At 44.8% G+C, this 12,186-nt stretch overlaps 2 protein-coding genes across 3 annotated transcripts in view; one reads left to right on the forward strand and one right to left on the reverse strand.

The window, feature by feature from the left end:
- Nucleotides 1–1,385, reverse strand: part of CRY1 (cryptochrome circadian regulator 1) — a 106,607-nt gene extending 105,222 nt beyond the window's left edge. For both annotated transcript variants that reach the window (XM_050749750.1, XM_050749748.1), the window contains exon 1: nt 591–1,385. In XM_050749750.1, the coding sequence (XP_050605707.1) occupies nt 591–748 (158 nt within the window). In that variant the 5' untranslated portion in view covers nt 749–1,385. The remainder of the gene's footprint in view (nt 1–590) is intronic.
- Nucleotides 1–12,186, forward strand: part of PWP1 (PWP1 homolog, endonuclein) — a 753,749-nt gene that overhangs the window by 137,229 nt on the left and 604,334 nt on the right. The window lies entirely within an intron of this gene.

The following is a 12,186-nucleotide window of genomic DNA, read 5'->3' on the forward strand; positions in this document are numbered from 1 at the left end:
GACTACAACTTGCCTAGAAAGAAAAACTGTGCTTTGTCTCGGCAACCACAAGGAGGAGTTGAGAAAAAGAGCCGAGCAGAGAAACCAGATAATGCTGTTTCCCTTGCTTTTCCCTCAGTAACCTCAAGGTGGAAGAAAACTGGATCTGGAGCCAGCTGTACTGAATGAATGATTTTTCTCCATACTATGAGTTACCTAGACACAAACGTAAACAGGAAACATCACAATCCTTTCGAATGCCACAAACAGGCCAAGGGAATCCATATACACAGGCCACTAAGGACAGGAAGGGTGTTTCTTTAACTCCAGCACTAAGAATTCTCCACAAATTCAGGGGAAGAGCTCCCGTTAGCACAGAAAGACACATAACTAACTCACTGATGAAGGCCGAGTGTTTCAGGTCGTCAGTACTCTCTGGCCAGAGAACTATTAAGTCAATTCTATTTAATACTTAGGGCACCTACAATTCGTTAGCGGTATAAGGAAGGCAGTCCCACGTCTAAATTCTCAGATTTGGCGGATCGCATGGAATTCATTAACATCAGATTCATTAAACACCCAAATCCATTTCCCACGGGCTTGTGACTCACCGCCACCTGTTGATGCCCACGTTGGAGGAGCCGGCGAACCAGGGGTCCAGGATGTAGACGCAGCGGATGGTGTCGGCGCCCTGAATGCATTCCTTCAGGGCGGGGTTGTCGTGGAGCCGGAGCCCCTTTCGGAACCAGTGCACTGCGTTCACCCCCATGCTGGGGGCGCGCGGCGGGTCCTCCACGGAGAAATTCAAGGAAGGAGGCTCCGGCTCATAGCCGACACCTTCGCTTCCAAGAGAATTGCCTCACCCGAGGAGTAAGGAAAGGGCGGTAGAGGGGGGACAGGAAAAAATGACTCCAAGGAGGGGACTGGAGAAGGCGGGGGCGCTGGAAGCGCAGTGAGAAGATGAATGGAGGTTGCCCAGTCGGCGGAGTCCGGGTTTGACGCCCTTTAGGAGCCCGCGCCCGCCGCAACCTCCTGGAGGCGACGCATAACTTCGAGGGCCTCGGACCTCCGGAGCCTGAGCAAATTCCACGAGCTCGAGCCGCCACGACGGCCCGAACTGGCACGGACGGCCCCAGGAGGTTCGTCACGGAAACCTCGCCCCACCAAGGCGGCTCCTAAAGACAAAACGGCCCGCCCGAGGTGAGTCACCGAGGAGAACCGAAGGGGAATGAGCCCCTGTCGGCGACGCTGTCTCTAGGCCCAGGAGAAAGGACCGGGGACGGAGGCAAGAGGCGGTGGTCGAGGCCGCTGGACGGTTGCCGGCCGGTGACCGGTCCCGAGGCTGCCCGGGTGACTCTGCCGCCGCCGCCGCGTCAGCGGCCTCGGCCCCGCCCCCGGCTCCTCATTGGAGGGCGCGCTCCCCACGTGACCACCGGCACCTCACGTTTCTGAAGTGTGTTTACTACACTGACTCGGAGGGGGAATCTGCTCGCGCTTCGGTCGCTTCTGGAGGGGCGGCAGCCGCTTGATCCCAGAACCGTTGACCCTCGCCCACACGCTGAGCTCACTGCCTTTGCCCCTTTCCTGTGCCGACTGGCGGGCCGTCCCTTGGAGGCAAACCGTGTTGACCACAGGCCCCTTGTGAGGGAAGGCTTAGCCCCGCCCCCAGGGGCCGTGAGCGGGCACTATTGGCCGAGGCTCGGTGAGACCCGGATGAGCACGGGGATGCGGGGAGCTCGCGGGCGCGCGCGCTGGTCAGAGAGGCGCGCTTGCGCTCTCGCTGCGCTCCAGAGGGTAAGGGGGCGGGGCCCGCGGGCCGAAGCGCGCTAGGTGATTCCTCCCGTGGGATTTGGGGAAGGCCTGGAAATTGTCCGGTGTCTTTCAGGAGCCAAAGGTGGAGTCGGGCGGAGAGTGAGGGAAGGATGGAGTGGAAGGAGGAGAGTGGGAGGCTTCACGTAGATTTCAAGTCCAAACCATGTGCTTGCCAGAGAACCCTACTTTGGAGATTATGGAGCTGTGCCCCTCCACTCTCCTGGCCCTTGGGTGCCTCCTCCCCCTTGTACATGCTCTGGGGAAAAGGGTAATTGGCAGGACGGATGCCAGGCATTCCTGGACTTCCTGGAATTTTTTAATACTAGCGATATATATCATCAACGTTTCACCCCTAATCTACATTTAATGTAGTTTACCGGTCTCTTTGAGACTGGACGTTTGTCTACTTTTCCAGCGACAGTGAACTGCAGGCCATGCCATCCCTTAGATATATGATGCCCTTAAATTCATTCAATGATTACTTTTTGAGTGAACTAAGCACTGTTCAAAGCACTAGAGATACAGGAGATACTTAATAAAATAGACACAGACTCCAGTCCTCTTGGGGTTTACAATTTGTCTCTTAACCTTTGCTGTTTTTTCCTCTATAAAATATTCTTCCTTGGAATCCAGTACTCAAGATAACCGCCTTTGAGCTACCTGGGATATTTCTGCACACCTCTTTAGACTCCGATGAAATTATAACTAACTTCTGAAAGTATTCCTGATCCCTAGGGCAAATTTAGGACCTCCCTGGGTTCTCCACGTATGTTTCTGATACATCACTTATCACACTACTGTGAAAATTAGTTGAAAAGTGCCCATACCTAGCAATACTAACTCAATAATAGTACTTATCATCATCATAATGTGCCTCCTATTCCCTCCGAAGTGTGATTTCTCAAGGACAGGGTCTGTATTCAGTTTTGTTTTGTTTTTATTTTTTGCATCAACACCAGAACAGAGCCTGATGTAGGCAAATGTTTATTTAATGAATGAATGAATGAGTGAGTGAGTGCTGTTGGCCACCAGTGTGTTTGGCAACGTTAAAAGAAAGAAGGAGATGGCAATTCTTACCAGTTGATTATGTGTCCCCAAAATTCATATAACCCTCAGTGACTATAAATGTGGCCTTATTTGGAAATAAGGTCTTTGTACATGCTGAAGTTAAGATGAGGTCATTAGGGTGCACCCTAATCCAGTGTGATTGGTGGCCTCATACAATGGAGAAATTTACACACAGAAATATAAATATATATATATATGCAAGGAAAATACCATGTAAAGATTGGAATTGTGCTGCCACAAGTCAAGGAACTACTGGAAGCTAGGAGGAAGGCCTGGAACAGATCCTTTCTTAACACCTTCACAGGACTGTGGCACTGCTGACACCCTGATTTTGGACTTCTGGCCTCTAGAACTATAAGACAGTTAGTTCCTATTGTTGTTCTAAGCCTCCCAATTTGTGATACTTTTTTACAGCAGCCCTAGCAAATTAATGCAGCAATAAAGTAAATTTAATACTCTAGAGCGCCAATCTGTCTGAATAGTCTTCCCTACTTCTGTTTCTGTTGCTACAAGAAGTATATATCAGCCTTTCTTTGGTTCTGTAAGAATACTTTTTAAATTATATATATGAATGCCATGGTTTGGCTGTGTCCCCACCCAAATCTCATCTTCAATTGTAGTTCCCATAATCCACACGTGTTGTAGGAGGGACCCAGTGGGAGGTAATTTAATCATGGGGGCAGTTACCTTCATGCTGTTCTCGTGATAGTAAGTGAGTTCTCACAAGATCTGATGGTTTTATAGGGGGCTTTTCCCCCTTTTGCTTAGCGCTTCTCCTTGCTGCCTCTATGTGAAGAAGGACATGTTGGCTTCCTTGTCTACCATGATGATCAGTTTCCTGAGGCCTCCCCAGCCATGCTGAACTGTGAGTCAAATAAACTTCTTTCCTTTATAAATTACCCAGTCTCGGGTGTGTCTTTATTAGCAGCATGGGAACAGACTAATACTGTAAATTGGTACTGGGAGTGGGGTGCTGCTATAAGGGTACCCAAAAATGTGGAAGCACCTTTGGAACTGGGTAACAGGCAGAGGTTGGAACAGTTTGGAGGGCTCATAGGAAGACAGGAAAATGTAGGGAAGTTTGAAACTTCCTAGAGACTCGTTGAATGGCTTTGACTAAAATGCTGATAGGGATATGGACAATGAAGTCCAGGCTGAGGTGGTCCTAGATGGAGATGATCTTGTTGGGAACTGGAATAAAGGTGACTCTTGCTATGTTTTAGCAAGATTGGTGACATTTTGCCCCTGCCCTGGAGATCTGTGAAACTTTGAACTTGAGAGAGATGATTTAGGATATCTGGCAGAAGAAATTTCAAAGCAGCAAAGCATTCAAGAGGTGTCTTGGGTGCTGTTAAAAGTATTCAGATTTATGTATTCACAAATAATATGGTTTGGGATTGGAACTTATGTTTAAAAGGGAAGCAGAGCATAAAAGTTTGGAAAATTTGCAGCCTGACAATGTGATAAAAAAAGAAAAACCTATTTTCTGAGGAGAAATTGAGGCCAGCTGCAGTAATTTGCCTAAGTAACCGGGAGCCAAATGTTAATCCCCAAGACACTGGGGAAAATGTCTCCAGGGTATGTCAGAGGGCTTCACAGCAGCTCCTCCCATCACAGACCCAGAGGCCTAGGAGGAAAAAATGGTTTTGTGGGCCAGGCCCAGGGTCTTGCTGCTTTGTGCAGCCTTGGGACTTGGTGCCCTGTGTTCCAGCTGTGGTTAAAGGGGGCCAAGGTACAGCTCGGGCCATGGCTTGAGGGTGCAAGCACCAAACCTTGGCAGCTTCCAAATGATATTCAGCCTGTGGGTACACAGAAGTCAAGAATTCATGTTTGGTAACTTCTGCCTAGATTTCAGAGCGTGTATAGAAATGCCTGGATGTCCAGGCAGAAGTTTTCTGTGGTAGCAGATCTCTCATGCAGAACCTCTGCTAGGACAGTGCAGAAGGGAAATGTAGGGTTGGAGCCCCATAGAGTCTCCACTGGGGCACTGTCTAGTGGAGCTGTGAGAAGAGGGCCACTGTCCTCCAAACCCCAGAATGGTAGATCCACCGACAGCTTTCACTGTGCACCTGGAAAAGCTGCAGACACTCAACACCAGCCTGTGAAGGAAGCTGGGAGGGGGGCTGTGTCCTGCAAAGCCATAGGGGCATAGCTGCCAAAGAGGTGGGAGCCCAGCTTTTGCATTAGCATGACCTGGATGTGAAACATAGAGTCCAAGGAGATCATTTTGCAACTTTAAGGTATAATGACTGCCCTACTGGGTTTCAGACTCATGTGGGGCTTGTAGCCCCTTCATTTTGGGCAGTTTCTCCCATTTGGAATGGGTGTATTTACCCAATGCCTGTAACTCCCTCCATTATATCTAAGAAGTAACTAATTTGCTTTTGATTTTACAGGCTTATAGGTGGAAAGGACTTGCCTTGTCTCAGATGAGACTTTGGACTTGGACTTTTGGGTTAATATCTGAATGAGTTAGGACTTTGGGGGACTGTTGGAAGGGTATGATTGTGTTTTAAAGTGTGAGGACATGAGATTTGGGAAGGGTCATGGCTGGAATGTTTTGGTTTGGGTGTGTCCCCACCCAAATCTCATCTTGAATTGTAGTTCCCATAATCCTCATGTGTTATGGGAAGCATCCAGTAGGAGGTAATTTAATCATAGGGGTAGTTATCCCCCTTCTGTTCTCATGATAGTGAGTGAGTTCTCATGAGATCTGATGATTTTATAAAGGGCTTTTCCCCCTTTTGCTTGGTACTTCTCCTTGCTGCCTCCATGTGAAGAAGGGTGTATTGGCTTCCCTTTCCACCATGATGGTCAGTTTTCTGAGCCCCCCCACCAAGCCATGGTGAACTGTGAGTCAGTTAAACCCCTTTCCTTTATAAATTACCCAGTCTTGGGTATGTTTTTATTAGCAGTGTGAGAACATACTAATACAATGAAAACCCTGGGGAGGATTCCTTGAGCCCAAGAGTTAGAGAGCATCCTGGGCAACATGGTGACACCCCATCTCTACAAAAGATACAAGAAATTAGCCAGGCCTGGTGGCCTGCACCTGTAGTCCCAGCTACTAGGGAGGCTGAGGTAGGATTGCTCTAGCTGGCAGATGGAGGCTGCAGTGAGCCAAGACCATGCCACTGCACTCTAGCCTGGGTGACAGAGTGAGACCCTGTCTCAAAAAAAAGAAAGAGAGAGAGAGAGAAAGGAAGGGGAGGGAGGGATGGGGGGAGGGGAGGGGATGAAAGGGAAGGGAAGGGAAGAGGGGAAGGGAAGGGAGGGGAGGGGAAGGATTGGGGGGAGGGGAGGGGAAAGGGGAAGGGAAGGGGAGGGAAACCCTGTGTTCACTGTAAAGTATTAAGCAAATATTGGTCATTTTTACTGATGAGGATAAGCCTTGGGTCATCACCATGCTTAGCCTCCCCTCACCTATGCAGCAGATCTGGTATACAGAACTGTGCCTTCACTTGGATTGCTTCGTTCTTCAGGGCCCATTATTGTACTTTTTAAAATACAATGTTTTATGTTTCCTTTTAGGCAATTTGAAAGTAAGCAGATTGTGTCTAAAGACATAAGAATTGTTTTCAAGCATCCAAATGAAACAGTGGGAGGTGGAGAGAATATTGATTTGTATAGAGTTGACTAACATTGGTGGATTGTTCATTCAATAAAGACAGATTTTTTTTTTAAACACGCAGCTGTGTGGGTGTGTGTGTATAACTTTCATTTAAACATAAAATGCTAATTTATTATAAAAGTGTCAGTAGTGTCAACTGCACACTCCTCAAATACTGAAGGGTTTTTATGGCATATAGATGATTTGGGGGAGGGGAGTTACCATTTAATACTAGCTATGGCTTTTACCTACTATGTGCAAGCTTATATATAGATTATTATTAATCCTAGTAATCTTAATTATGCAGTTTATTAATATTTAATAATTACTTAATAAGAATCTATGCCCAGTTTGCTGTTGAAGAAACAGAAACTCAGAAACACAAATACATAGTCAAACCTGTTGAAAAACTAGTACTGTTTTTGGATCCAAAACTCTCCTTAACATATACCATCCCTCACTGACACACACACTCCCATTCTTTTCAGAGTGAATATTATGTATAAAGGGGGAAAGAAGAGGTGGAGGCCATTGTTAGGAATCATTTTTGAAATTCTGGTTGGCTCCAACATCCTGGTGGTAAGAAAGTACAGGACTAAGAGGAAGAGAACAGTTTGTATCTCAGCTTGCCATTAAATTAGTTGATGATCTTGAACAAGTCACCCAGGCTTTCATGGCCTGACTAATTTGTCTATCAAATGAGGGAATTGAACTACATGATTTCTAAGTTTTCTATGCTATTTTAACATTCTATGAATGTGACCCTGCTGTGAGCTCAGAAATATATGAGTCCTGTTAAAGGTTCTTTTAACTGCCAACAATGTTAGAAAAATCAATGTGTCCTTGGTTTCATGAACACTCTTGATAAAAGCATGTCAGATCTCTAAATTGAAAGCCTGTGTTGTCTCTTGACCCCATCCTGCAAAGGTGATTTTTGGCATGTGTTAATACACAAATAATCAAGGAGTAGACAGTCTGTTCAGCTCATTCAATCCTGATATGATGTGAATGTTGGCTGAGTACCCTTCACACTGGAGTCTTTGGGAGATTGAATTTAAATGTGTTAAAGGGTGATTTTTTTTTTTTTTTGAGACAGGGTCTCATTCTGTTGCCCAGGCTGGAGTGCAGTAGCATGGTCATAGCTCACTGTAATTATTTTTTAAAGGTAAGTTATGACTCTTTTATGAATATAAAATGAACATGTCAAAAATTTAACTTAACTCACTAATTAATGAAGGAGCCTATAAGATGTTACAATGGATTCAAAGGAGGATCCAAAGAGCAGTTACACAGATAGGCCATCATGCATCTTAAAATGAATTTGCTTAATATATGGAAAACTCCCTTCTTCCACAGAGGGGTAGCGGAATGGAGATCAATTGTACTTTCACAGGACAAAATTCATTTGCATGTCCAAGGACAGGATTCATTTGCATTGCTATCAATTATCTGCAATTTACAGAGTTATAAAATAGCTCAAATATAGCAAAAAAATAAACTAAAATGATAGGCAGAGAATAACTTGAAGGGTGCACTGGTCAAGAGACCTAGTAATCTTTTTCAACCATTTCAAGATCATTCAGAATTTTTTGCTAACACTTCAGAGAGGTCCTCCATGTCTACCTATTCTTAAAAGGGTCTCTCTCTCTCTCTATCTCTCTCTTTTTTTTTTTTTGACAAGGTCTCTGTCATCCAGGCCACGGAGTGGAGTGGGGTGATCACAGCTCAGGCTCAATGCAGCCTCAACATCCTAGGCTCAAGTGATCCTCCTATCTCAGCCTTCTGAGTAGCTGGGACCACCACCATGCACTGGCTATTTTTTAACATTTTTTAGAGATGAGGTCTCCCTGTGTTGCCCAGGGCGGTCTCCAGCTCCTGGACTCAAGTGATTCTCTCATCTCAGCCTCCCAAAGTACTGGGATTATAGACATGAAAAACTGTGCCTGGATAAAAAGGGTCCCTTCTTATTCTTTATCATAGTTCTCTATTTACTTTTGTCATGGCACCAATTATGATCTGTGTTTTTGTTTGTTTGTTTACTTATATATTGTTAGTCAACCTATGCCTGCTCCAACCCCAAATGCAAACTCCAGGAGGGCAGAGTATTCATTATATCATTACTACTTGCTACAATGCCTGGTACTCATCTCGCAATTGTTCTTCTAGAGGCCCTGCTAACACCCAGTTGATCACATTTAACACTACATTTCATCCATACATTGGTTATCAATTTATTGACTCTCAGCTCCAAATTCATCTTTCGTTACTTCCTCTCTGTTAATGGAACCAGACCCTGTAAGGATTTCATCTTTGCCGCTGGCACAATGCTAAACATTCTCAGTAGAGAGCATTGGAGGGAAACTACAGGAGGAAGGGGCTTCTATTCCTAGTTCTGGTCTTTCTGTTTTCTTTTTCTTGTACTTATTTTGCCACTGACAAAGATGCCTTGGAGGGGGACATGCAGTAGCACTCACTTCTGTCAGGTTTCACTGGCATCTCTGCTGGTGGATCCAGCAAGTCTTGCAGCCATCCCCACAGTTGGCTACCCAGCCTTAGCCCACCTGCATTCTGGGAAGGTGTTTCCTGTGGCCACTCCAATCCATGTTTTCTGCCCTCTGGCCTCTACCTGGTGAATGTAGACCCTGCCTGAGCTCAGGGAAATGCAGCCAACTTCTTCATTATCCAGGGGCTACAGCAATACATTCTCCAATGAGGTCTGAATCCCACCCTTAGAGAGAATTCCCTGCACTCCCACTTTCAAGTTTGTCCTTCGTTGGGTATTCTCCCTCGGTACTTTTGAGTATTCTTTAGAGTTCCCCCTATACATTTTAAATGAATCACCTGTTATAATTGATCATTCTATTTATTAAATATTTCCTGTTTCATTTACTGTGTGGTTTCTGTGTCCTGATTGGACACTGATTGATACAGTCCATGAACTGACCCAGTCCACCAGAATGTACTTGTGAACAGTTCTCTCTCTTGTTCTTACCCTTTTTCTTGACCAGGTACATTTACAAAGTGTAAATAGTTACAAATGTGGCAATATGATATTGTGAAATATTAGCCAATGTTTTTTCCCCACAGATCTTTTTCTGTCCCTGTGACCATCCCCATGCAGGTCATTGGATGGGAGTCTTGTCACCTCAGAGGGGCAGAACTAGAGGACAAAGGTAGTCCAACATTTTTTGTTCTATATTCAAGAGCCTTGGTCCAAATGTAAATCAGAAAAGATTTGCTGCTTCCAACTGCTTCTCCTCATGCTGTATAAAAATCCTCCAGGCTGGGGTGGAATATGAGGGCAAGGAAAATAAGATTAAAATTATCTATCTTAACTAAAGTAAGAACAAAATATCTCATCTTCCCTTATCTAGGATTAGCTCCAGATGTCTAGATAAGTTTAGGGTGATCTGAGGGTAGAGGAGATTTGTGCCAGCTTCCCATCTGAAATCTGGAGGCTGAATCTCATGGAAATTCCATGCCAGTTTGCTGTGGCTCAGCACAGAAGCCTGTATGGGATGCAACTGGGCCTCAGAAGCCTGCAGGCTAAGAGAACAGATGGACTTTTCTAGATTTCTCCTCATCTTCAGAGGGCCACAAAAATCACCTGAAAGGCAAAACCAGATAACTAAGGGGTTATGCCAAGGGGATAGCATGGTACAAGCTATCACAAGAGGTTGTGCTCAAAGACCAGATGGGGACATGGGCATCTCAACACATGCCAGCCTGGAGAGATAACATTTGAAGGCCATACAGGATCATACATTTAGCAAATGACAGTGTAGACAGGTAAGGAATGTCAGCCAGATCAATACCCTTCCTTTCTAAAGATGTAATGTTCCCTAAGCATCTGGGAACAGAGATGCTATCCTGAAGAGAAGCAAAGCAGGAGGCATCTCCTTAGATGTTTTTCAGAATTGGTTGAATTTCAATGTGAAATGATCAAAAAATTTTGAAATGACTCAGAAGGCCTAGAATTCACTAGCCCAGTTTTCAGCCAGTGAGCAGACTGACACTTTAGTTTAACTCTAGTTTAGCTCTAGAAAAATGAAGGCAGGCCGGGCTTAGTGGCTCACACCTGTAATCCCAGCACTTTGGGAGGCTGAGGCGGGTAGATCACCTGAGGTCAGGAGATCGAGACCAGTTTGGCCAACATGGCAAAACCCCATCTCTATTAAAAATACAAAAATTAGCCAGGCGTGGTGGCGCATTCCTGTGGTCTCAACTACACGGGAGGCTGAGGCAGGAGAATCGCTTGAATCCAAGAGGTGGAGATTGCAGTGAGCTGAGATCATGCCACTGCATTCGAACCTGGGCGACAGAATGAGACTCCGTCTCAAAAAAAAAAAAAAAAAAAAAAAAAAAAAAAAAAAAAAAAAAGTGAAGGCAGTTACTCTTGGACTCTGATTTACAGACCGAAAAATATAGTAGTTGCTACTAAATCCAGCCAAGTGTTATAGAAACTCCAAAGACCCGCACAAGCTCTCTGGCCCTGCTATCTGGCCTGCCTCCACATCCTCTCCATGTCCCATCCACCTCTCCGGCTTCTACTCTTCCCCACTCTCTCCTTACTCACTCCTTGCTCTTCCTCAAACAGGCCAGCAATGCTCCCTCTGGCCTTGCTACTTCCTCTGCCTGGAATGTTCTTTCCCAAGACATTCTCATGCCTCCCTCCCTCATTGCCCTCAGGTGTCTGCCCCAGTGTCACATCCTCAGGGTGGTCTTCTTACCTGTCCAGGCATCTACACCCCTCATCCTTCTCTATTCCCTTTATCCCCTTGATTTTTCTTTAGCACTCACCAGTATTTGATATTATATTATATATTTGTTTGGTTACATGTGTCTCTCCCCACCAGAGTATATATATTTGTTGATATTTATGTAAGTGAATATTAAGTGAATAAATGGTTATTCACAATATTTATTATTAATTAATTATTGTTAATAAATATTTATTTAAGTGAATGGTTAAATGCCCAAAATACTCTAAATAATATCTAAGATAAATTGAATCTTTGTTCTATGCCAGACACAGAGCTACTATATTAGGTACCTAATACTAAGTACCTTAGAGAACATTACTTAATTTTCACAATAGCCCCTATGAGATAGATATTACTACTGCCATCTTATGATGAGAAAACTGAGGCCCAGAGTAGTTAAGTTCTCATAACTTGTTCTTGAAGCTAAAAGAGGCAGGACACAAAGCCAGGCTCTCCCAACTGCAGAGGCTGTGGGTTGCCCAGCATACTCTACTGCCTCCATTGCACTGGTGTTCAGGTGTTTTTATAGGGGTGCAAACCAAGGGCTATCAGAGGATAGGGGAAGGCAGAATAATCTTGGTTAAGAAAAACCTGGGAAGGCCTTCTGTAGAAAGTGGCACTTATACTAGGCAACTTTAAAACAATTTTTTTTGTTTAAAAAAGGGAACAAAAAAGAAAGGATTCCAAAGGAGTAGATGGTTGTGCAACTTGCAGCAATATACTTATTAAAAATGTTCATGTGGTAAAGTCGATATATATAAGAAAAACGTTGTCAAGTATAAATAGAAGATCTAATGAACAGTGACAGTTACCTGGAGGGGTATTTTTCATACCTGCAATATCAACAGAGCCTGCTGGTAGGAAGCAGGGAAGAAATGGAAAGAAAAAATAGAGAGATGACACTGAATCGTGCTGTGCATTACTCAGAGATATCAAAGTGCTTCTATGGTGCTC

The sequence above is a fragment of the Macaca thibetana genome, chromosome 11 (genome assembly GCF_024542745.1).
Source record: "Macaca thibetana thibetana isolate TM-01 chromosome 11, ASM2454274v1, whole genome shotgun sequence".
Taxonomy (NCBI): domain Eukaryota; kingdom Metazoa; phylum Chordata; class Mammalia; order Primates; family Cercopithecidae; genus Macaca; species Macaca thibetana.